The sequence below is a fragment of the Pipra filicauda genome, unplaced genomic scaffold (genome assembly GCF_003945595.2).
Source record: "Pipra filicauda isolate LSUMZ 115617 unplaced genomic scaffold, ASM394559v2 scaffold211_size2331000_pilon, whole genome shotgun sequence".
Lineage (NCBI taxonomy): Eukaryota > Metazoa > Chordata > Aves > Passeriformes > Pipridae > Pipra > Pipra filicauda.
The window spans coordinates 1,520,378-1,545,013 of NW_024104323.1; the positions used below are offsets into that span (position 1 = coordinate 1,520,378).

The window sequence follows — 24,636 nt, forward strand, 5'->3', positions numbered from 1 at the left end:
AGCCCCAGCAAAAGGAAATGCCACATCCCAGTAAGTCACTCCAGCTCTACCAGATCAAACTCCCACATCTTCTAACCTTCTCTCCCTGCAGGGGTGTGCTTGGATTCCATATAACCCTGCCTGGATTCCATATAACCCTGCCTGGATTCCATATAACCCTGCCTGGATTCCATATAACCCTGCCTGGATTCCATATAACCCTGCCTGGCTCCTGTGCAGTCCCACAGTCACAGGTCTAGAGAACACTGCTCAGTGTGGGAAAGGGAATTTTAAGTGGTCCACGTTGCTGGAGAATGTGTGGTCAGGTTCTGGGGTGCTGGGCCTCAAACACTTGCTTAAATCTGTATGACAGAGTTCTGGACCTGTCAAGGATGTAGGGTTTGATTTTTCTTTCTTTCTTTTTTCATGATTTTTTTAATAGCTGTTGGATTCGGACAGTTTTCTCTTGGAAGAGCTGATCAAAGACTGTCTCTTGCTTGAAGTCTGCTGGCTTTATTGTCAGGTATTCCCTGGGTAACAGATCTCCCATGGAAGTGACTTTGTGAAGCTTGTTCTTGCTGTGCCACAGCTTGGATGTGACTTGTTCCTCGTGTGCTGTTGGAAAGGCTGGACAAAGGGGAAGTGGAGTAAAACACCCTCTTTATCAGGAGCTGCAAACAGGCAGAGCACAGCTGGGGCATGGCCTTCTCAGAGCTGTGCAGAGCTCAGCTGATAAGGGCTGAGTGCTCCAAACCACCACAATCACCCCAAAATGGCTTTGAAGGACTCGCCTTTCTCGGGAGACCTTGGGCTTGAAGGTCTCCCAGGAAGAAAAATAGTGATAATTCCTCTGATAGCAGAGAACTGCTCTGCAGCTTTTAAGGTATATCCACCAGCAAACTGGTTGTGTCTGTGACAGTGTGAGATGAACTGCCCATTCTGCACTTTCACTGTTAAAAATGCACTAAACTCTGTCTTACTGCTGCCACCCCAATACAGTAGCCTGGTGCAAACACCACAGAGTGCCATTAACTGAAATGTTTTTTTGCAAGAAACGTAATTTCAGGGTGTACATTCAAAGACTTGGAGCTCAGCGGAGAAGGAAGTGGTTTATTGACACCTTGTGTTAAGTAGGGCTGTGCATGAGCCATTTCTGATTTCAGTGTGTCCATCTCCTGTGTGTTGGCTCTGCCTCCTGCTGTGAGACAGGACGAGCTAATTGCTAGACAGGGAGCTTTTTTTAGCTCTGCAGGGATAAAGATGAAGCTCAGACACCTCACGTGTGATGTTAAGCTTGAAATAGTGATAGCTCAGGGGAATGAGTTCAGGGAGGAAAGGTGGTGAGAGTGAGGACTGAAGTGCAACTCCAGCACAGCTCCCAGGAGCAGGAGAGTTCACTGTGCCTTCAACACTGGTGTGACTCCTGGGGATGGTCCTGTGCAGGGCCAGGAGTTGGACTTGATCCTTGTGGGTCCCTTCCAGCTCAGCATGTTCTGTGATTCTGTGCTGTGAGGGGCTCACAAGATGAGTTCTCAATGGTAAGTGGACCTTGAAGGGAAGGTACCCAAGCACTTGATGCCGTTTTTGGGCAGCGTGGTTGTATTGTCACAAAAAACCCACGTGAAGCCAGATGTCTCCTGCGACTTTCACGAAAGCTCTTCGTGGCCGGACCGAGGTAATAATTTAACGTTATGCCTTTTTTCTCTTCCAGCTCCAAAATCTGGGCATCAACCCAGCAAACATTGGGTTCAGCACTCTGACAATGGAGTCTGACAAATTCATCTGCATCCGAGAGAAGGTGGGAGAGCAGGCCCAGGTGGTGATCATCGACATGAACGACCCCAGCAACCCCATCCGGAGACCCATCTCGGCCGACAGCGCCATCATGAACCCCGCCAGCAAAGTCATTGCCCTCAAAGGTAGGAACTCCTGAGAAAGAGCTGTTTGAAGTGGCTGCAGAGCCTTCTGTAGGACTAGGTTGGGAGTGACTGAGGTCTCTCAGGTGATTTATGTGGGAGGATCCCTTAGCACTTCTCCACAGCTTAATGGGAGCTTAAGGTGAATGCATTTGCTGTTCTTCTGGAGGCAGCTGGACTTTAAGCTGCAGCTGAGACTTCTTGCCATTTGCTGGTCATTAGGATGAGGGTTTTTCCTTCAGTCCAAAAGCTTCCAGCTTCTGAGCAAGGAGAGCTGGAAGTGTGGGCTTTAAGGAATCATGACCTGATCTAAGTGTGTAAGGTCAATCAACTACACCTTTCCTTACAGAAAGGAGAACTAAGGCTGGGAAGGGGGGGAAGTATTCCTGAAGGCCTTAGTCTGGCCAGTGAACCAGTTTGTGCATATTTATTATATCAGTCAGTGATAAGAAGGGTAAAACTGTGCAGGGAAGAGTTGTGTGGTGAATGAAGTACAAGGCCATCCAGCTTGGTATCTCTGATGATACAGAGTGCAAGCATTTCTCTGGGGTCTCCAGAAGTTTTCATCTCTTTCCCTAAGAGGCCCCAAAAGCCTTAAATACAGTCATTCTAGAAATGCATGTATTGCTAATGGGAAGATTTATGTGTATCCAATGTTATTAACTTTGACCTTAATACTGTGCTACTGTTTTGTCACAACTTTAATGCTTTCTTGTGTGTGCAGATGGTGAGTTATTTCAATTGACTGTACTAGTTCCTGTTGTGTCTTATGACAAGAAAAAGCAGAATAAAATGGCTCAGATTTATGGTGCACATGGCTGAACAGTGGTGTTTAGAATCCAGAGGTTTTTCATGCCCTTCCAAACAAGGGAATCCTTAAGATTCCTAAAATCCACTCAAGAACCCAAGGTGTACTTAAACCATTGGGATCTTGATACTGAGCTTTTTATAAACAGGACTGACCCTTTTGACTCAAATCTAGATTTTGCCTGGTAATACCCCTTGCACAGCATGTAGGATCTGTGTTACCTGAATGTCCCTTCCCCTGATCTAAAGCTCCAGCTGCACTAGATATGGAACCAAACTGCTGCTGTTGCCTGAGTAACTCTGTAGGAGACACATTTCTCCAAGTTCTGGAGAAACTCCTGACTCAGCATCTCACAACAATTGCAGAACTAATGGTGGCTTTGGACTAAACCAGTCCGTGGTGAGTGCAGGCCCTGGCCCTTGTGGCACAGTGACTTTGTCAAGCTGAGCTGCAGTTACTCACTGTAGCAGATACTCTGACCTGCATCTAGTTTCACGTGATCTTTTATATTCCTCTCAGGCTACACAAGCATGTGCTTGAATAGCTCTTTCCTAAAACTTGTAGAACTGGTCAGAACTATCTTATCTTCTCAACAGGAAGAAATAATTTCTTCTGCCACTGTGTTGTAAAAGCTGGTAGCAACGACTGCAGGTGGCTGTTCAGGATGTTTGTATGCACCATTCTGTGTAATTTGGAGAACTTTCCCTCTTGCCTTCTAGAGCTTGTGTTGGTCACTAGATCCCTTTCCTTGCACAGTTTGTTGGTCTGGTTTGCAGTCAGTAGCTGTGTATCCCATTAGTGCAACCCAAAGGTTTTGGTTAATAAGCCTGAGTTACAAAAGCCCTCTGCCAAAGTAACTGTTCCATGTTGTGCCTTTTTTAGTACTTTAAACAGATGTGGACATAGTCGTTAATGGCACTGGCATAGCCCTCCCCACAACTTCCAAGAGCCTCAGCATGATTGTAACCTGGTCTGGGTGGACGTGAAGTCTCGTACAACCTGTTTGTGTGGCTGAAGCTTTTGTCCCCTGCCACCCCGTTCTCCGCATCTGTTTGATTGCTCAGCAGGGGCAAACTGGTAAAATGAGCCCTAGGAACGTGCTCTGGTTAAAAGTACCAGCTGGTCCCTGCAGATCTGCCGGTGTAGAACAGCTTTTTCTTGAAGGGAGTCCCGAGGGTTTCGTGTCCTAGTGCAGCTCTCCTGCTTTTCCCCGGAGCTTGCGCTGTCCCCCTGCTGACCAGGCTGTGTTTTGTAGCTGGGAAAACGCTGCAGATCTTCAACATCGAGATGAAGAGCAAGATGAAGGCTCACACCATGACAGACGATGTCACCTTCTGGAAGTGGATCTCCCTGAACACCGTGGCCCTGGTGACGGATAACGCCGTTTACCACTGGAGCATGGAGGGGGAGTCCCAGCCCGTGAAGATGTTCGACCGCCACTCCAGCCTGGCCGGCTGCCAGATCATCAACTACCGCACCGACGCCAAGCAGAAGTGGCTCCTGCTCACGGGCATCTCCGCACAGGTACCTCACCCCAGCAGGCCAGGGCACCCCCAGAGCTCGTCTTGTTGCCTCTCCTGAAGGAGCAGCAGTGATGTGTTTGTTTCTTACATAGAAATGCCTGATCTTGAAATGAGTGTAACTGAAAATCCTGCGTTAACGTAACTGTATATGTGGTGATATGAACAGTCTTAAGTTGCACCAGGGGAGGTTTAGGTTGGACATTAGGAAAAAGTTCTTCACAGAGGGAGCGATGGGGCATTGGAATGGGCTGCCCAGGGAGGTGGTGCAGTCACTGTCCCTGGAGGTGTTTAAGCAGAGCCTGGATGTGGCATCAGTGCCACGGTTCGGGTGATGAGGTGGGGTTGGGTCAAAGGTTGCACTCAAGGATTTTAAAGGTCTTTTCCAACCTGGTTGATTTGATGATATAAACATTGTACAAAGTTAAGAGTCTGAAGTGATGCCTTTTTAAGAGAAAGCATGGCACGAGACTTCGGCTTGATATAACATATTTACCAGCACTAACTTAAATGAAATTACTGTCTGAGCGCCTGTTGTTCCTGACTCTTGTTCTGCTTGTCCAGCAAAACCGTGTTGTGGGAGCAATGCAGCTGTATTCTGTAGATAGAAAAGTGTCCCAGCCCATCGAGGGACATGCAGCCAGCTTTGCACAGTTCAAGATGGAAGGAAATGCTGAAGAATCCACTCTCTTCTGTTTTGCAGTAAGAGGCCAAGCTGGGGGTAAGGTAAGGCTTGGTTCTAAGTATCTTTAGAGACTCACCCTGGTTATCTGCTTTCAGGAAAACCAGGGGTTTAATACAAAAAGTTGCATTTAAGCAAAGAAGTGAAAGACTGTGTGGGTCTGGATAGTGCATATATATGTATATGTAATGTAAATGACATTTGGTGCATACAGAGCTTCCCAGCAGGGACTACCTGATGCAGCAGGAGCCTGTTTGGAGTCATGAAGTTAAGTGGCATGTCATGACCAGCCTAATGAGCTGCTTGAAACATGTGACTCCCAGCTTCACAGGCTAAGCTTGAGGGAAAAGCTCTTGTAATCTTTCTTTGATGCTGATCCCCAGTATCAGACTTAACTTATTTCCAATTTATTGCATGGAAAAAAAAAATGAAGCACTAGTATTACAAGGCTAAATTAGTGGTCAATGGCAACACTGGAATTGTGTGAGCTACTTTGACAGCTGAAACAAAAGTTTAGATTCAGAGAAACATCTTCAGAACCATCACTGTAGAGTGTTAACCAAGTTGAAGGAGTGCATATAAAGTGACTTAACTGAATCCTGAAACTTCCAAGTAACTAGGGTACCTAAGGATCATATTTAACTGTTTCCCTCACCTATGGTACATGAATTCCATGTGCCACACCTTTAGTCAGTGAAAATATTTAGGAAGACTGACTTAGTTCGTCCTTGCATAAGCTTGGGATTAAGGCTCAGCAGTGAGAGAATTGCTGTGGTTTTATTGTTGAAGGTATTGTTAAATAAATGAGATACAAGAACTAACAGACTAATCTTGCCTCTTGCACAGCTGCATATCATTGAAGTTGGCACACCTCCTACTGGGAACCAGCCCTTTCCAAAGAAAGCTGTGGATGTCTTCTTCCCTCCTGAAGCACAGAGTGACTTTCCTGTTGCCATGCAGGTATGGCAGCTGCCAACAGGAGCATGAGAACAAAGCTTCTCCTGGTGGATGGGACAGTGGCAGGGCACTGGGAGCCAGGTGGTCAGTCTGCTGACCCCAGGGTTGGCCCTAAACTGGTGTGACTGGTGTGGCTGCTGCTCCTGCTTCAGTGGTGATAAAGTAAACATGCAGACAAGCACCATTCAAAGGCAGCACGTTCTTATTTGGGGAAGAAATATCCATGTATATCTAGCTGCTTTTCAAGCTCTTCCAACATCATTCTACTGTGACTACTCGAGTAAAAATATACCAGCACTTCTGGTTGTCCTGAAATGGCCCAGCTGTCTGCTGAGCCTCAAAAGCACTCGCTCATTTATCCAGTGCCACATTCAATCCATCTATTTCTGTTTTGCAGATCAGTGACAAGCATGATGTGGTGTTTCTCATCACGAAATATGGCTACATCCACTTGTATGACCTGGAAACTGGCACCTGTATCTACATGAACAGAATCAGTGGAGAGACCATATTTGTTACTGCACAGCACGAAGCAACAGCTGGAATTATTGGAGTAAACAGAAAGGGACAAGTAAGGAAACTTACCCTGGAAACATTTAGCTGATCCCACCGGCCCTTAGTGATGCACTGAAGAGCTCATAAAAAGTTTCCAAAAATGAACTTTGTCATATTTGGGCTAACTGGAAGTTTCCCTTGGTGTTTGTGCAGGTGCTGTCAGTGTGTGTGGAAGAGGAGAACATCATCCCCTACATCACCAACGTGCTGCAGAACCCCGACCTGGCGTTGCGGATGGCCGTGCGCAACAACCTGGCGGGGGCCGAGGAGCTCTTTGCCAGGAAATTCAATGCACTCTTTGCACAAGGGAACTATTCTGAGGCAGCAAAAGTGGCAGCCAATGCCCCAAAGGTAATGGGCTGGTGTTCAGAGCAGCACTGAACTCCTCTGCCTTAAGCTTCTTGCTTCAGGAAAGCTGAATTGCCTGAGTGGCAAGACCAGAGTCTTGCTACTGCTCCTGCCCTGACGTAGTACTTGGGGTGCTGGGTGTGAGTAGTGATTCTGTGCTGGGTGGTCTTAAAGCCCACACAGGAGGGGAGGAATAAATGATGAAGTAGTGGCTATGAGGCATAATGTTTCTGGGACTTAGCTTTATTTGTCCAGTGATAAAAAAAGTGTCTGTGAAAAGACAACTTCAGGCTGAGGCTGCACCTGGAAACAAGATAAAAAGGACAGACCAAGGGACTAAATTTAGATGAAAGGAACTTGCTCATAAGGAGAAGGATGTCTTAATTTTGAACTTAAATTTGCAGTCCTACTGAAACAAATCTAACTGGCTACTATAGCACATTTTCTGTCAGAACATCTCAGACAGTGTCTGAGCTGATGTTCGGCCTTATTGCTCCTGACATTCTGGGCTGGCAAAACATAGAAATGCTTGTGACAGCTACAGTGACATTAACTCCAGCTTTCTGGAGAAACTCTTGCCAAGCCACAATAGCAGCAAAGGAAATGAAAGTGCCTGTGTCTGTCTGGCAGGGAATCCTGCGTACTCCAGACACCATCCGCCGGTTCCAGAGCGTCCCAGCTCAGCCAGGACAGACTTCCCCTCTGCTCCAGTACTTTGGAATCCTGCTGGACCAGGGGCAGCTGAACAAATACGAGTCCCTGGAGCTGTGCAGACCAGTTCTGCAGCAGGGCCGAAAGCAGCTCCTGGAGAAATGGTTAAAAGAAGATAAGGTGAGTTTGGGGTCGATACCTTTAGAGCCCTGGGCGGGGGGACACACACACATAAATACCTGACAGCTTCCTCACCTCCCCAGGAGAAATCATCTGGGAGCTCCTCAGTCCCTGGTGTGCTCACCCAGCTGAGCAATAGGTGTTCACTGCACCCATGGCTGTGACTCACATTCCTGCAGGGGAATCGATCAAACCCTCGGAGCTTCACTCATTCCACTTCCAATCCCAGCAGGGTGCAGCCAGGATGGAAAGCCTCTGAGCTGCTGCTGTTCTTGCCAAGCCACTCCTTTGGATGCTGCCTTGCATATGCTTTGAGCTGTGCTTACACTTCTGTAATTAGCCCCAGAAACATGCTGATATGTGTCATCCATTCTTTTTAGCTCTAAAAATGCCTTTGACTCCTGTGGAACAGCATGAGGAACAATCACTGCTGAAACAGTTGGCTAAGGCTATCAAGCTTAATTTTTTTTTTTTTTTTTTTAAAACAAGTCCAAAAGGAAAATAAATGAGGAAGAAGGTGGTAGTGCTTTTCAGCACGGCATGGCAGGGTGGGCTGACTGTGTTTGTCTTTAAACAGCTGGAGTGCTCGGAGGAGCTGGGAGACCTTGTGAAATCTGTAGATCCTACACTAGCACTCAGTGTCTATCTGAGAGCCAACGTTCCAAACAAGGTCATCCAGTGTTTTGCTGAAACAGGACAAGTCCAGAAGATTGTTTTGTATGCTAAGAAGGTGAGAAGAAATTAAATTGCCATATCTGTCCTTCATTTAAGAATAATTAGTGTATGTTCCAAAGCAGCTAAGAGTAACTGTGGGGGAATCTGAGAGCCTGTGCAGTACCTGCTTTACCCTCAAGGTTGTTATGAATAACTACTGCTAGACTTCAGACATGTATCTTGTTATACTTCTCTATGTAGCCTTTTCCAAAAGAGGAAATCCTGACTGGGTTGTGTAATCTAACAGTAGCTGTTACTGAGCTCTATGTTTAACAAGGTTAAATGCTCTTGCTGAGCTCTTACTTTTCATTCTCTCTCCAGGTTGGATATACTCCAGACTGGATATTTTTGCTGAGGAATGTGATGAGAATCAGCCCTGATCAAGGACAGCAGTTTGCACAAATGCTTGTTCAAGATGAAGAGCCTCTTGCAGATATAACACAGGTAAATAACTTGATTGCGCTGAAACTTTACGTTCAAGGCGTTGAATTGTTAAAGAGTGTAGCTTCTCTTACCACAGAAAGATTTTGAACTACAGGTTTGGATTTACCTTAGTGGGACAAGGCTGTTTCATGCCTGGTTTTAAGAACATTAAATGACAGCTTAGTACAGTGTCAGAATAAGTGGTTTAGCTTTGGCAGCTGCACTTGATAGTACTTTCTTTAAATATACCTCCAGTTTTTAATCAAAAGCCTAAATTTCCTCCTTTTTTTTTTTTTTTGCAGATTGTGGATGTCTTTATGGAATATAATTTAATCCAGCAATGTACAGCCTTCTTGCTGGATGCACTGAAGAATAATCGCCCCTCAGAAGGTCCCCTGCAAACACGTTTACTTGAGATGAACCTCATGCACGCCCCTCAGGTGTGTGCTCAGAGCCCCCATCAGCCTTGGCTGGAGCTGGTCACAGTCCTCAGGGACTAAGGGAAATTTCCAATATCCCTTCTAGGTTGCAGATGCCATCCTGGGAAACCAAATGTTTACTCACTACGACCGGGCTCACATAGCTCAGCTGTGTGAGAAGGCTGGTTTGCTGCAGAGAGCACTCGAGCACTTCACGGACCTCTACGACATCAAGCGTGCGGTTGTTCACACTCACCTCCTCAACCCTGAGGTAGGACACCAAACATCCTGCACCTACAGAAAACCAGGCCCTTAGGAATGGCTTTCAGAGTGTGGAGTGATCTGGTTGGGTCTAAAATGGCTTCTGTGTCTTCGCAGTGGCTAGTGAATTATTTTGGGTCCCTGTCAGTAGAAGACTCTCTGGAGTGTCTGCGTGCGATGCTGTCTGCGAACATCCGTCAGAACCTGCAGATCTGTGTCCAGGTGGCTTCAAAATACCATGAACAGCTGTCAACACAGTCACTCATTGAGCTCTTTGAGTCCTTCAAGAGCTTTGAAGGTAAGTCTGTACTTGTGCAAAAGGAGCTGGTGCTCACCTCCTCATCCATGTGTGCGTGTCTGTCTGCTGAAATCTGGAAAGCCGTACTGAACTTTGAGTAGTTAGGCCTCAAAACTGTCTTGAAACCTGGCCCAAACCTTAAAGTTTCCCCCTTGAGGAGGGGCACCAACATATTTTTCTGCATATTTTGTTTTTCTGAAATGTTATGAAAAGTTTGGAGCTGTAGAAAAATATACGTAAAATGTAGTAAAATGTAAACTGAAGAAGCTGCTGGCCTTTTTCCTTTGTCCAAAATGGTCATCTTGACTTCGTGTAGCCTTTGGGATTTGGGCTTTTGTACTTCTCAACAAGACCAGCAGAATAACGTGTTGATTGTTTCTCTCCAGGTTTGTTTTATTTCCTGGGCTCTATTGTAAACTTCAGCCAGGATCCAGATGTGCACTTCAAGTATATTCAAGCTGCCTGCAAGACAGGACAGATTAAAGAAGTGGAAAGAATCTGCAGGGAAAGTAACTGCTATGATCCAGAACGTGTTAAAAACTTCCTCAAGGTAATGTTTGGGTAACACTGGACTGTCTTGGCCTTTTTGGGGTTCTGATAAAACATGGTGTTGAAAGTAGATGAGTTTGACCTTTGCACTTAAGGATCCAACTGTCCTTTTACACCAGAGGTAGCTACCATGTTGACAGTGCCTCCTAATAAAGTCTGAGCCTGGAATATTATCTAAACAATGGAGAATCTGTCAGATCAGTCTCTCACTGATTAATCTGGCTTGAACTCCTAAAATGTAGTAAATGCACCAGCTCACCTAGAACTTGTTACAAATGTGTACTGTAAAGTAGCAAACAATTTGCTTGGAAGGTTGAGAACAACCATAATACCAAGCGAGTTGATAACTTGATTATTTCCAGTGTAATCAACTTCAGTTGAGCAACTGCAGAAACAACAAGTGAATAGTGTCAATTAATTCCATAAATGCTTTGTAGGAGTTCTGGGCTCCATAAAGAGCTGCTGACTGATGTTACTGCTGGGGTTCAGAGCTGAAACATTGCTGAAGAGTAGGAAAAGATGGTGTGCTCAAAGTTCTGTGGTCCTAGTCCTGAGCTTCTTGACAAACCCAACATTACTATAAATACCTGAGGAACCGTGTGGGAGGGGAAAACTTTATCTGGGAACATTTCCTGCCTTCATGTTTGTTGGTTACATAGCATAGTCTTAGATTTTGCTGATCATATCTGAAGATGGCAAAACTCTTCCCAAGAGAATTCTCTAAAACTAACCTGGTGTCACCGAGGTGTAAGGTATGTCATTTGATCAAGCCACCTAAGATATGTTATCAAGCTGTCAAATTCCTGATGAAAGTTATTGTTTTTTGTGCTGTTCCATGTCTGGAATGTGCAGGACATGTACCAGGTAAATCTCCCAGTACAGGCCTCCCTGTGTAAAGTCCTTAAGTGTAATTTCTATGTAGGATTATATTCTGGGATGTGCATGTTGGAATAAGTGATCTGAAATATGCATCCGGAATACTGTCTGCCACATAGACTAAGCTTCTGTACTGTAACCATTGTAACCTTATGCTGAAAGTTGGAATGCTTTTAGATAACTAATCTGATAAGCAATTTTAGCAGTGCTGCTACAGTTCTCTAAATCCCCAGTTAGGAGGTACCACAAGGCACATGGCACTCGAAGTCAATTCTGTGTATAAGTTTTACGTGATGAATCACAACTTCACCTAGTCTTGGTTAAATTTGTTTTGAAATCCCAGAGTGCTAATCCTGCACACCAAACACCAGTGGCAACTAAAAATACTCTCTCTAGCTTAGACTTGTAATAGTTGTATTGTGTTGTAAAACCCTGTAGACTCTGCCATGCAGGGTTAAACTCCAGAAAGCTTCTCGCTCTCCATGCCCCGAAGTGGGAGTGAGTACTCCTACTTTGCTACATATCGCAAACAATTAGTTGAACAACAAGCTGTCATTATTTGGTTGAGTTTCAGCTTTCCAAATTCAGCTGCTTTAACAGTTTAAGTGACCGTATTTGTCTGCTTGAGCCCAAGAGCAAAACCAAATTACTGAAGCTGTTCTCTTTCTAGGAAGCCAAACTCACTGACCAGCTGCCTCTCATCATTGTGTGCGATCGCTTTGACTTTGTCCACGACCTGGTGCTGTATTTGTACAGAAATAATCTCCAAAAATACATTGAGATTTATGTACAGAAGGTGAGTTACAGCTTGGCTTCAATGGGGCAAACTGATCAGTCTTTCCAGTGTTAAACACAATGCCTATAGTTGTATATAGTAAGTGTTCTGCAAACAGCTTGAGACTTGAGACTGCTATTTAAGTACCTGTTAGTGGCCTCCAGTAAATCAGCCCTGACGTGAATCAGATCTCATTCTTCAGCCAGGTTGGGCAGTAAGCCCCCCTGATGTGCCTCTTGAAGGAGGAAGACTTGGTAGAATAACTCTGGGCTTCTTGGGGTGATTTTAACTCCCAGCGTTTTGCAGGGGTGGAGGGGAAGTTCTCCTTCAGGGACAAAGTGGATTGTTCAGGAGCTCTTCCTGTGGGAACTGAGCATTGGGGAGCCACTGAGCTGGGATGTGAATACCTGTTGACTGAAGAATTGACTTCCAACCTTGTCCAGAACCTCAGGAAGCTGGGAGTAAAGGCAGGAAGATGGGGTCAGTCTAACAAGCAGCCTTCATTTGTAGCTCTGGGGATGAGTATTGGCTGCCTGTGCTGCAGGACCACACACTGACCTCTTTCAATGATCCCATTTAGGTGAATCCAAGCCGTCTGCCAGTTGTTATTGGGGGACTGCTTGATGTGGATTGCTCTGAAGATGTAATAAAGAACCTCATCCTTGTAGTGAGAGGTCAATTTTCGACTGATGAGCTTGTTGCAGAGGTTGAGAAAAGAAACAGGTATTAAACTTCTACGAGTCTGTTACCAATTGCCAGTCTGGCTGTGTTACACTGCTCATCCATCAGTGCATGTCCTCATCACACAGCTAAAGCTGGTACTGACACAGCCAGAGGCTACCACTGGGCGAGCAACCAGCTTTGCTCCTTGGCTCATGTGGGGATCTCATCTTTGAGGGATGAGATGAGTCTTTGGCATGTGATCTTCTTCACAGGATCAGAAAGTTACACCATTATATTAATGAACCAAAATGCAGTACTGTAACTCTGTAAAATGGAGTACTGTAAAATGGAGTACTGTAACTCTGGTTTAGTTCCTGACTGTCCTATTTATAGCAAAGAAATTGTGCAAGTGGATACTTACTCACTCAACCTCTCTAATGTGACAATCACTTCCTTCTAGGCTGAAGCTGCTTCTGCCCTGGCTGGAAGCAAGAATTCACGAGGGTTGTGAGGAGCCTGCGACTCACAATGCACTGGCCAAAATATACATTGATAGCAACAACAACCCCGAAAGGTTCCTGCGTGAGAATCCTTATTATGATAGTCGTGTTGTTGGCAAGTACTGTGAGAAGAGGGACCCTCACCTGGCCTGTGTGGCTTATGAGCGTGGACAGTGCGATTTGGAGCTTATTAATGTATGTATGCCAAGGCAGCTGGCTCGTGGGTAAAGTTCTGACATGAGTGTCATGGGATAGATGCTCAGGTTTATGACAAAAGCATTTGTTTCCTAAAAATATTAAGCTGGGAACTGCACGCTTCTGGTGGAATAGGAGGTGGTTATTTAATCTCCCTCTGCAGCTTAATGAGAAATGGGGGACTCCCCTGCACGGCCTAAAGTGGGAGGCTGGTGGAAGTATCAAGGCCTGAGGTTCTAGTCAGCCTCTCAGGCAGGTTTATTTAGTGCTGCAGTACAATTATCCACTGCAGGCTGGAGAGCTGTGGCTTCCCTCTGAGCAAACTGTGCCTTTCCCCAGGTGTGCAATGAGAACTCCCTCTTCAAGAGTCTCTCCCGATACTTAGTTCGTCGCAAAGACCCCGAGCTGTGGGCCAGCGTGCTGCTGGAGAGCAACCCTTACAGGAGACCCCTCATCGACCAGGTACCACTGACAGGCCAGCCAAGCCTTGGCTGTCCCACCCTGACCTGTAGTACCTGACCCGACTGATTTGCTGATTGCCTGACTGTACCTGCAGGTTGTCCAGACTGCGCTGTCGGAGACCCAGGACCCCGAGGAAGTCTCTGTTACTGTGAAGGCTTTCATGACTGCAGACCTTCCCAATGAGCTTATTGAGCTGCTGGAGAAAATAGTTCTTGATAACTCCGTGTTCAGTGAGCACAGGTGAGTAAAAACCAAGCATGGGAAAGCTTGGAATTCTACCTGGTGCAGGCGTTAAATTGCTGTAATATGGAACAGCAAATAAACTAATGCCTTCTCCAGAGGGGAGGGTGAATTTCTTGATGGTTTCTTGATAAGTACTAATGTTTTCTTTCCCTCTTCAGGAACCTGCAGAACCTCCTCATCCTGACAGCCATCAAGGCTGACCGTACCCGTGTCATGGAGTACATCAACCGCCTGGACAACTACGATGCCCCAGACATAGCTAACATAGCCATCAGCAACGAGCTCTTCGAGGAGGCGTTTGCCATCTTCAGGAAGTTCGATGTCAACACATCAGCTGTGCAGGTGCCTTAAAATCTCAGGCTGTAAGAACTCCCTGTGACTTGTGGCTTGGTTTGTAACTTGTGACTTGAGTACTTACCACCGATGAGCAGAGTGACCAGAGCTGCTCAGTGTCTTTTGAAGTAGGACAAATGTTGTTTATTGAACCCTTTAGTGAGTGAAACTTTGCAAGGCTGAAATCACCCATGCTGTGTGGGTTGTGTGTGGTTAGTGCCTATTTTAAAAGCTGTGGATCCATTGAAAAACGAACATAAAACACAACTTGGTGTCCCGTAAAACCGGCCTTTGTGGTAGTGGCTGATCTTGGTTATCCCATTTTTAGGTGTTAATAGAGCACATTGGGAACCTGGACCGCGCGTACGAGTTCGCAGAGCGCTGCAATGAGCCCGCGGTGTGGAGCCAGCTGGCCAAGGCACAGCTCCAGAAGGGGATGGTAAAGGAAGCCATTGACTCCTACATTAAAGCAGATGATCCTTCCTCATACATGGAGGTTGTTCAAGCTGCTAATGCCAGTGGTATGATTGAGTTTTGTTTACATCTTTGCTGTTGATGTTGCTCAGCTCTTTTGCCTGGTCTGCTCGAAGTGCAGTTCTGCCAGACTTGTATCTTGATGCAAGTAGAGGAATCTGGTCCTGCAAAGACTGCCCTAAATGAGAATGGGAAAAGGTAGTGTATTGCATTTGCAGATAATCCGTGGTCTTTTAACTACCTTCTTAAGCTAGTTGGAGACTTCTGTCAGAGCAGGGAGTCTTTGCATGAAGTTAAAGACCAGGATTTTAGTTAGGCCTGTTGGAAGGTGACTTTATTAATGTAATGTGTGTGTGTGAAGGACATACCAGTATGAAAGCTGTTTTTGATTGCTGGGGAATAGCTGTAGAAATACTCCTGTCCAACTAGCTCGAGCTGATAGTATAGTTTAAGTATAAGTGTCCTCAAGGGTGGAAACTAAAAATTCTCAACTGCTTTTCCTAGGAAACTGGGAAGAGCTGGTGAAGTATCTCCAGATGGCACGTAAGAAGGCCCGGGAGTCGTACGTGGAAACAGAATTAATCTTTGCTCTTGCTAAAACCAACCGCCTGGCAGAGCTGGAGGAGTTCATCAATGGCCCCAACAACGCACACATCCAGCAAGTGAGTGACAATGGGATGGTTTTACTGAATCACAGCTCCTTCAGCCTTGCTGACCACAAAGGTGGAACTCAAATGCTCCACATCTCATGTCAACCAGTGGCTGAAAGTGTGCAATCCTGACCTGTTGTGCTGTCCCTCAGGTGGGTGATCGCTGCTATGACGAGAAGATGTACGAGGCAGCCAAGCTGTTGTACAACAACGTGTCCAACTTCGGCCGTTTGGCCTCCACTCTGGTGCACCTCGGGGAATACCAGGCAGCCGTGGATGGGGCTCGGAAAGCAAACAGCACCCGCACGTGGAAAGAGGTGAACTTGGCTGGCCGGGTTTGAAAGGTCTCCAGAGGTCCCCTGAAAGGACTTCAAGGCCTGGATTATAAACAGTAACACACTTGTCCCTTCCAGGTCTGCTTTGCTTGCGTGGACGGGAAGGAGTTCCGCCTGGCTCAGATGTGTGGGCTCCACATTGTGGTGCACGCGGATGAGTTGGAGGAGCTGATCAACTATTACCAGGTAATTAACTGGCTCCTGTTACACAGTTCAATTCTTTCATGGCAGCTCTGCCCAAAACTGGAGCTGTCGAGTCAGGATGGTTCCTGATGTGAAGTCTCTGTATCCCGTAGGATCGTGGCTACTTTGAGGAGCTGATAACTATGTTGGAAGCAGCACTTGGGCTTGAGCGAGCACACATGGGGATGTTCACAGAGCTAGCAATTCTCTACTCCAAATTCAAGCCACAGAAAATGAGGGAGCACTTGGAGCTGTTCTGGTCCAGAGTCAACATCCCCAAGGTGAGTATCTGAGGCCTTAAATTTAGCTTAAAACACATCTCTCTATGCCCTGGCTTTTGAAATAGCAGCTCTTGAGGTTATTAATGGCACTAAAGCCTGAGCACTGATGGACACTGATGGAATTCCCTGTTAACATATTGCTAATTATGCCTCTTCTTAGGTTCTGAGAGCTGCAGAACAAGCCCATCTCTGGGCCGAACTGGTGTTCTTGTATGATAAGTATGAAGAGTATGATAATGCCATAATCACAATGATGAATCACCCAACAGATGCTTGGAAAGAAGGCCAGTTCAAAGATATCATCACTAAGGTATTGCTTTCTTAGTGAAAGGAGGTAAATGTCTTGCTGTGTGCACCTCAGTTCTCCTCCTTCGTTAGTAGCCTGTTTGAAATGCAAAGTTCTTGATATTGCCACGTAATTTCAAAGCAACTACAATTTACAGTAACTAAAGAGATTTCTAGAGACAAGAATGAATCTTGAGTGGCTCAGTTTTGCATAGTTATCTAAAGTTATGTCTGTCTTTCATTTGGATTTCCCTACAATCACACTTGTGCTCTGAATGTGCATCTTTGCTCATCTCCAGGTGGCCAATGTGGAGCTGTATTACAAGGCAGTTCAATTCTATTTGGAATTTAAACCTCTCTTGCTCAATGATCTGCTGATGGTGTTGTCCCCTCGGCTTGACCACACTCGTGCTGTCACCTTCTTCACAAAGGTAATTTTCCTACTATCCAGCTCAAATCAAAACTTGCAGTTGGGAAAGCATTTATCTGTAGTAGCATTTTAAAATGCTTGGCTGCTTCCCTGCCTCACAGGGAAGATGCTGAGACTTGTACAAAAAGTGGAATTAAATGTGTCTCCCTGATTTCCTGAAGGTTAAACAGCTGCCCCTGGTTAAGCCTTACCTGCGTTCAGTCCAAAATCACAACAACAAATCAGTGAATGAGTCCCTGAACAACCTCTTCATTATTGAAGAAGACTACCAGGTATGTCTTGAAGCAGTTAATACCTAATTTTGTCTGTGCTTTGGGATAGAAGTGGCCATTCCTGAATCTCTGGCTTCTGTGTCAGGATTCACCTCCTATTCTCAGTCTGTTTAATGGCTGGAAACACAGGGTCCTTGTTTTCAGTAATTTTTACCTGCTTGCTGTTAACTTGAATTCCTTTATTATGTGTTCTTTGACACTTCAAATTGAACTAGATGGGGCCAGCCAAGGATGAAGTAGAGACCTGTTGGTGGCTTTCTGGGAGCTTTTTGTGTCATTCCTACTGGGGGTAGAGTGGCTGCTGTGTTATGAGTGTGACCAGCTTTTATTTATAAAAGGCAAACAGTGGGTACTAAGGAAAAAACTCACAGAAGAGGCAAACAGTTATGTCTGTCTGTTCTACTGTTGGTATGGAGAGGCTCTTCACCTCAGTAATCACTGCTGAAAAGTACTGGCTGAAATAACATAAAACTCCATGTGTGTCAAAGACAAAATAGTTGATGTCTCTGGAATACTTCACCCTCCTGGAAGCAGGACTACGTGCTTGTCAAATGTTTGCATTTTGAGGATGCAGTTGTGCATCTGAGGTGTGAGTAACTTTTTTTTTTTCTGCCCAACTCAGGCTCTTAGGACTTCTATAGATGCTTATGACAACTTTGACAACATCTCTCTGGCTCAGCGCTTGGAGAAACACGAGCTAATAGAGTTCCGGAGGATCGCTGCCTATCTCTTCAAGGGGAACAACCGCTGGAAGCAGAGCGTGGAACTCTGCAAGAAGGACAGGCTCTACAAGGTGAGACCACCCCTCAGACTGAGCTTAGCAGGCCTGCCTCCTTTGGCCATGACTTTCTGGTCAAGCTCTGAGGCTGAACTCAGTTAATACCACCCCCAGTGGTTGTTCTGTGGCCCCTGAGGCTAAAGGCTGTGTCCTGTTGCAGGATGCAATGCAGTATGCTTCAGAATCCAAAGATACTGAGCTGGCAGAGGAGCTACTGCAGTGGTTCTTGCAGGAGAACAAGAGAGAATGCTTTGGTGCTTGTCTCTTCACCTGCTACGATCTCCTAAGGCCAGATGTTGTCTTGGAAACAGCGTGGAGGCACAACATTATGGACTTTGCCATGCCATACTTTATTCAGGTCATGAAGGAATACTTGACCAAGGTAAGAGGAGGTGCTTCTCCAACACCAAAAGCTTGTTAGTCACTGTGGTGATGCCTTGAGACTGTCTGCTTGCTACTAACATCGATTTGGGCTTTGTCAAATGTCTGTCTGTCCATGTCCACACTTATTTTTCAGTCCATCTGGGGAGAGACTTCGCCCTCTAAGAGGCTGAAACACTTGCAGGCTCCACCCTCTCAATTACAGAACCTACATCAGTAGTATTTGCCTGACCATGGGCAGTGTCTTAAAGTAGTTCCAGGACTCGGGCTTTTCATATGCTGTGCCAGTCAGGAATCCCAGCTGGGATCAAGCTTTAACTAAATTCTAGACTGTGTACTAAAAAAGCTTTACAGCTAAATCTGGACATAACTTGTTCTGCTGTGCATTTAACTCTAGAACGTGGCTCTGACACTTAATGGCACTAATTATGACTCAGCTCTTACTTGAAGTGACTCAGGATGGGGGAAGTACTTGGCAATGCTCTGACAGACTTGAACAGATGAGAGTTAAATCCAGCTATCACTACAAGACTTGCCCAGCTGAAGCTTTTAGAGCATCTTCAGTGAAATGGTGTAAATTCCTTAATGATTAAGACTCTTTCCATGAAAGCTGGAGTTAATGAAGACCAGAGTGCCTGTTTGTCTGGAGATTTGCCTGGCAGTTCCTTGCAAAGGCAGGACTCTGCAGCCCTGGAGCCAATCTCCTGTCCTTAAATGCTGGGTTTTGGGGGAGGTGGGACTGTCTGAGCAGTAACATTGTCAGAGATGCTGATGTACCAAGTAACACTAAGCCTCTGAGAACAGTAGTCCTGGAGCAGGATGATGAACATTCCATGGTCTGCTGCAGGGTTAGGGTGTAGCTGTGAAATCACTGCAGTAAGAGCCAGCAACAAGCAGAGCTGCCTTTCTAAAGCAGATACTTCTGGTGTATCTTTGTTTTGACTCACCTGTACCTTTTAATTATTTCTTCCCTGACGCTTTTGTTTCTGCCTTTTATATGCTAAATATGGAATTTGATTTTTCTAAGCTGCACCTTCTGAATTCCTTTGCAGGTTGATGCAATAAAGGAAAAGGTGAAAGTTGATTCTTGTTTTCCATCTTTAAGTCTGGAGGACTAAGTCTAAGGATTCTGCATGAGTTTTTTTCTTTCCTATGTTTACTACACTGCTGCTACTGCTTTTTCCCCAAACAAAATATCACTAAAGCATATGCAAATTGTTTAACTCTCAGTAGCTAGTGCTGTAGGAGAAAAGTAGATTCATTTGCTACTAATAAGCTAATAGATCCTCAGGAAGGGCATCCAGATGATCAGTTGGATCACAGTCAACCTGGTATTGAAACAATGCACAAGTGCTACTATTTGACAGCCAATCTGACTGGAAGAACCTCCTGCAGTAAGTCTTGGAGCCATAAATCAGTGAGCCATAAATCACTCTGGCATTTGCTGGTTAAGGATTGTGATCCAGTTTCTGATCCCTTGACCATGACTAATGTGTGCTGACAGTAGGCAGAGTAGATACTGGCTGCTTCAGAAGAGACTCCTCCTCACTCAGGTGTCCAGTTCTCATGGTGCTGGTCTAATCCCCACGGTGCTCTAGTTCACACAGAACTTAAAACTTCAGCTATTAGACAAGTCTGTGGTTCTCTTCCCTGTAGTAAATTCCTAGTACTTGTCCAGAAACGACTGCCTTCAAGCTCTTCAGCTTCACTAAACTTCTCTTGCTACCTCATTAAAAACATAATATAAAAATGGTAATGCTTATTGCTCTTCTGAGGCTACTCCAGGGCTTGCCTTTTGCTGTGCAGTTTTGACCTTCAGAAGGGCAATCCGAGGTTTCTGTCCATCTGCTTCCCCACAAACCCCACTGTGATTCTCCTTAGCCCAGGGCTCAGCCCTAGTGGGAGTTTTCCATTAATGTGGTTCAGACAAAGTGACAAATGGCTTTGAAGATGAACTGCATGCAAACTGTTGTAAAGACACCAGTGGCACTCAGGGCTGACCTGACCAGCAGTAGTGTGAGGCCCTTCAGCAGTAGTCAGTGAGGCAGTAGGAGAGCGTGTGTGTGAAAAAAGGTAATTGAACTGCAGTGTTTGCATAACCTAAGCATGTGTAGCAGTCATTGCAATTACATCCCACTCTTCCTTAAGCTCCAAGGCATTGCTGTGGGCTGCTGTGGTTTTTTGGGGGGAGCCTGTCTGGCAGTCATCTTCAGCCCTCACTCGTGCTTCAGTACTCTTGCCTCTTTTTCATGCACACATGACACGAGAACATTGAATGCATGTTACTTTTCCTCTGCAGCTTCTTGCAGTCCCTGTGGAAAAGCCTTGAAATCAATCTTGCTACAAGTGTTGTAGGGCCCTGAACCTGGTGATGCTCGAGCAAGTGGTGTAAGAACCATCCTGCAGGCTGGTTTCAAACTCGCGCTTGTGACCGTAAAGATTTGTTGAGCTCTGAGGGGAGGCATCAAAACTGGGTCAAAAATGCATTGAATGTCCTGGGCTGGAGGCTTTCCAAGTGTGTGTAAGCCAAATGCCTCTGCTTAGTAGCAACCTCTGCACATTCTCCTTGGATTTGCATCTCTGAACTTGTGCTTCTGTGTTCAGTGTGTTGCTGTTTGAGTTGAAAACAGTGCAGTTCTCAGCACAGGCTCTGGGAATGAGTCTGGGGGCATTGGCACACGATCCTGGGCACCTTGGCAGCAGCAAACCAGATACTGGGGTGAGGCAACCAACAGGCTGGTCGTGGAAGCCCAGTCAGGGAGGGAACTCGAGCTCAGCACTTCTGCCACCTCCTGGGTTTGTGCCTCAGCTTGAGGTTATGGGTTAACAGGCTTATGGAACACATGTAACTCACAGCTCTCAGAGATTTGTTAATGCAGCACAGTTAAACTGGAAACTGTTCAACTCCCGGGTGTTGGTGCAGCTGAATAAGTAACACTGACCCCGTGTAAGTGCAGGAAACCTGTCTTCAAACGCCTTTATTTAAGGACACGACTGAAATGAAAGGTTAATCTGGTTTGTGAGTTGTCTTACTGTCTTTAAAAGTAATTGGCGTGATTGTCTTTGACTTTACCCTAAATCTTGTCTCCCAGGTAAAATATCAATACTTCATTTTGTGGTTTTAGTTTCAGGGCCTGCCTTAGACTGTAGAAATGCTGGGTTCCCTTGGATCTGTTTTAGTAACAAGCAATATTTCACTGCAGAATAAGTCTCTCCTCTTGCCTTTCTGTAGGGGTGGGCTGAGAGCACGAGTGCACTCGCTGTGCAGCACTGGAGCTGGCCAGGCTTGTGTCCTTACTGTGTGTTAAGCTGGAAGAATTGGAGTATCTGTGGGTTTAGGCTGACTGCCACACAGTTCTGGAGTGGAAAAAGCAAGTCTTATACACATGCATTCTCTGCATTTGAACTTAAATTGCATGAGTGAATGGGTTTGGAAAGTGAAATCTTGAGGCTCAAGTGACATGTCGGATGCTATTGCAGTCTGCTGTACCTAAATCAGATTATTTTACCCCAGTGCTGTCTTCAGGGAAACTTCTCCTGCTCCAATGCCAAAGGTCTCCAACTGAGACTGTGCTCAAATCCTAAAGGCTGTTGGTTTGAAGTAGTTGGAGCGACCCTGATGAGCTAATTCCTGATGTCCAGGTAGCTCCAGTCCCGTACGGAGCCTTTCATACAAAGCTTCAGCCTGGAGTGAGCTTTCAAAGCAGTTACACAAATGCCTCAAGGAGGGCTTTTTTCAGGAAACAGAATCTTGACTGCACCAGTACCAACATTGCTACTTGAATTGATCTTAACTTGTAAATGGTCTCCTTTTCTGGATGGGTGTTAACATACCACTAAGGCTTTTCCACTTCTCTGCCACAAGTAAGTGCCTGTTTCAGAGGAGATTTTTTAATTGTTGGTCTCAATTCCAGGTGGACAAACTGGATGCATCAGAGTCTTTGAGAAAGGAAGAGGAGCAAGCTACAGAAACACAACCTATTGTTTATGGTAATGCTTTAGTTCATGTGTTGTCCATAACACATTTTGCTCCTAAAACAACACTTCTCTAATCTTGGTTTTTCCCAAGGAAATCCTTGGAAATTGGAATGTTTTTCACGTGAAATCAAGTCTTAAGGAATGTGTTCCAAAATACTAGATAAAGTGCCGCTCTGATGCTGTGGCTGCTGAGGTGGGCTGTGGGCTTGCAGGATTTAAGGTTGTCCTGGCTCATTGAGGAAGGGTGTGCAGGAGCTGTGCTATTCCAGCCTTCTGGCAAGTGCATTATTTGGCTCTTGTCCAACATGGGTATTTTCTTTGTATCCAGGTTATTCCACTAGTTCTAGTGAGAGTTTCTTCATACACTTTCCAGTGCAGTATTTTTAGCCACATACTCTGTCCTGCTGTTCTGTGGGGAAATCCCCCCCCTGGCCTACAGCCCCCAAAGCAGCTGGGCAGGGACTCTCTGTTAAACACACAAATACCCCCGGGGCAGTTACAGGAGTTGTGCTGAGGGCAGGGGCACTAAAGATGCCGTTTGTGTGTTGCAGGCCAGCCCCAGCTCATGCTGACAGCGGGACCCAGTGTCGCAGTTCCTCCACAAGCACCTTTTGGCTACGGCTACACTGCACCTCCCTACGGGCAGCCCCAGCCTGGCTTTGGGTACAGCATGTGAGCTGCAGCACAACTCCCTTGGGAGCAGCGTATTTTCTTACTGAAACTCCACCGTCCCTCCCCGCTTTAACTCATAACAGGGAAAAGCAAAGAGTTCTGCCTCGTGTTCTTGTAACCTTTATTTCATGAAGGACTGTTTTTTCTAGCGCAAACGATTTGAATCACCTCTGTTTAAATCTTTTTTCCACATTCCATGTCATTTAGACTTTTACTTTCAAAAGGGGAATAGTTTAAAACGACTTTGTTCAAGTGGGCTTTTGCAGGACTGCTTATTACCATTAAGTCTATTGTGAAGATTCTGATTTGCACTCTATAGTGTTACACTCTAATATTGAATCTTAAGTTCATTGTATGTGAGCAGCTTTACAGTATGTACTGTCTATTCTAAATGCATTTAAGTCTCACTGTATATTTGGAGAAAGCTAAAGCCAAGATACTTGTATTTGACCTTGCAAGACTGCTGACAAGAGACAACACTAATCAGCATATCCTCCCTGGGTTGGATTGCATAGCTCTAAAAGAATTTCCAATGCGTACAGACAACCTTGCCTGACTTCAAATGAGTAAAAAGTTTTGGTTTTGTTTTGGTTTTTTTTTCCCCTTAACCTATGCAGGTTTTTCCAGTTATGCATATAGAAAATGCTAGTGTCTTTTTGCTCACTCCATATGTAACAGATGACCTTATGTTGTGCTGTATCCTGTGCTTTTGTGGGACATTCCATTCAGGAACAGAGCACCATGATTCCAATCTGTGTATTTACTAACCCTGCCCTGAGGTTTGTGTATGTTGGATATTGTGGTGTTTTAGATCACTGTTTTGAGTGTACAGAAGAGAGAATTCAAGCATATTGCTGTTCAGTTTTGTTTGTGCAATTTGAAATTACGCGATTTAAAAATAAATTACTGGACTGTGGACATGCTGCACAGTGGTAGCTTCACTTTACTGTCTTCAAAAAGGACCTTCCAACTCAAACCAAGTATTACAGTGCTGCTGGTGTGGGGCAATGCAGGCAGGGGTCTGAGGGGGCCAGTAGAAGAGCAGCAATGGGGACCAGTAGTGGGGTCTTGCACTGAGGGGGCGATACAGGAAAATATGTAATGCTTTTTCTATAGAAAGATGATGCCAGAGAGAAGAAAATAGCACTTTTCACCAGTTGGCTGCACTGTGGTCAACTCCAGCAGATTTGAGCAGATGATACATTAGGATTGTGGTAGGGTGTGCCAGTTCAATTGAGATCATGTTCTAGGTATGTAAATTGCCTTAAACATATTTAGCTTCAAATAAAATTGACTTAAATGTTTCTCTATGAATACTGTCATATTTGAGTGTAATGAGTGTTACAGCACTGGCCAGGTTTGTGTTTGTGAGAGCTGTCAGAGCTCCTGTCTCAACCAGGGGCCACAGTTGGTGCCAGGATCCAACTCTGAGGCCAAATCCCCTTCTCCCTTGCTCCTGGGAACCCCACAGTTGTGTCTCTGAAAGGATTATGCCTGAGAGGTGCAGTATAAAACGTCAGCCCCTCTGACATTCCTCCTGGGTCTGTAAACATGACTGATGGAGACAAATCCTTCTGTTCCCTCTCTTACAACCTATTTCTTTGGTGCTC

The 24,636-nt window shown here is 45.5% G+C and overlaps 1 protein-coding gene across 7 annotated transcripts in view; it reads left to right on the forward strand.

Moving 5' to 3' along the window:
- CLTC (clathrin heavy chain) overlaps nt 1-24,332 on the forward strand; it is a 30,199-nt gene extending 5,867 nt beyond the window's left edge. The window contains exons 2-35 of one of the 7 annotated variants that reach the window (XM_039381021.1): nt 1,691-1,898; nt 2,620-2,622; nt 3,959-4,227; nt 4,788-4,949; nt 5,752-5,865; nt 6,260-6,433; nt 6,571-6,768; nt 7,396-7,596; nt 8,174-8,326; nt 8,632-8,754; nt 9,036-9,173; nt 9,259-9,423; nt 9,531-9,711; nt 10,098-10,261; nt 11,113-11,124; nt 11,807-11,932; nt 12,492-12,634; nt 13,035-13,269; nt 13,609-13,731; nt 13,826-13,971; nt 14,133-14,316; nt 14,636-14,828; nt 15,286-15,443; nt 15,584-15,748; nt 15,845-15,952; nt 16,063-16,230; nt 16,391-16,540; nt 16,815-16,946; nt 17,107-17,217; nt 17,840-18,010; nt 18,156-18,377; nt 19,429-19,449; nt 22,291-22,366; nt 22,906-24,332. In XM_039381021.1, coding sequence (XP_039236955.1) covers nt 1,691-1,898; nt 2,620-2,622; nt 3,959-4,227; nt 4,788-4,949; nt 5,752-5,865; nt 6,260-6,433; nt 6,571-6,768; nt 7,396-7,596; nt 8,174-8,326; nt 8,632-8,754; nt 9,036-9,173; nt 9,259-9,423; nt 9,531-9,711; nt 10,098-10,261; nt 11,113-11,124; nt 11,807-11,932; nt 12,492-12,634; nt 13,035-13,269; nt 13,609-13,731; nt 13,826-13,971; nt 14,133-14,316; nt 14,636-14,828; nt 15,286-15,443; nt 15,584-15,748; nt 15,845-15,952; nt 16,063-16,230; nt 16,391-16,540; nt 16,815-16,946; nt 17,107-17,217; nt 17,840-18,010; nt 18,156-18,377; nt 19,429-19,449; nt 22,291-22,366; nt 22,906-23,030 — 5,022 coding nt within the window. In that variant the 3' untranslated portion in view covers nt 23,031-24,332. The remainder of the gene's footprint in view (nt 1-1,690; nt 1,899-2,619; nt 2,623-3,958; nt 4,228-4,787; nt 4,950-5,751; nt 5,866-6,259; nt 6,434-6,570; nt 6,769-7,395; nt 7,597-8,173; nt 8,327-8,631; nt 8,755-9,035; nt 9,174-9,258; nt 9,424-9,530; nt 9,712-10,097; nt 10,262-11,112; nt 11,125-11,806; nt 11,933-12,491; nt 12,635-13,034; nt 13,270-13,608; nt 13,732-13,825; nt 13,972-14,132; nt 14,317-14,635; nt 14,829-15,285; nt 15,444-15,583; nt 15,749-15,844; nt 15,953-16,062; nt 16,231-16,390; nt 16,541-16,814; nt 16,947-17,106; nt 17,218-17,839; nt 18,011-18,155; nt 18,378-19,428; nt 19,450-22,290; nt 22,367-22,905) is intronic. The other 6 variants (XM_039381023.1, XM_027743444.2, XM_039381022.1 and 3 more) reach the window with 6 other exon arrangements.
- The last annotated feature ends 304 nt before the right edge of the window (nt 24,333-24,636 follow it).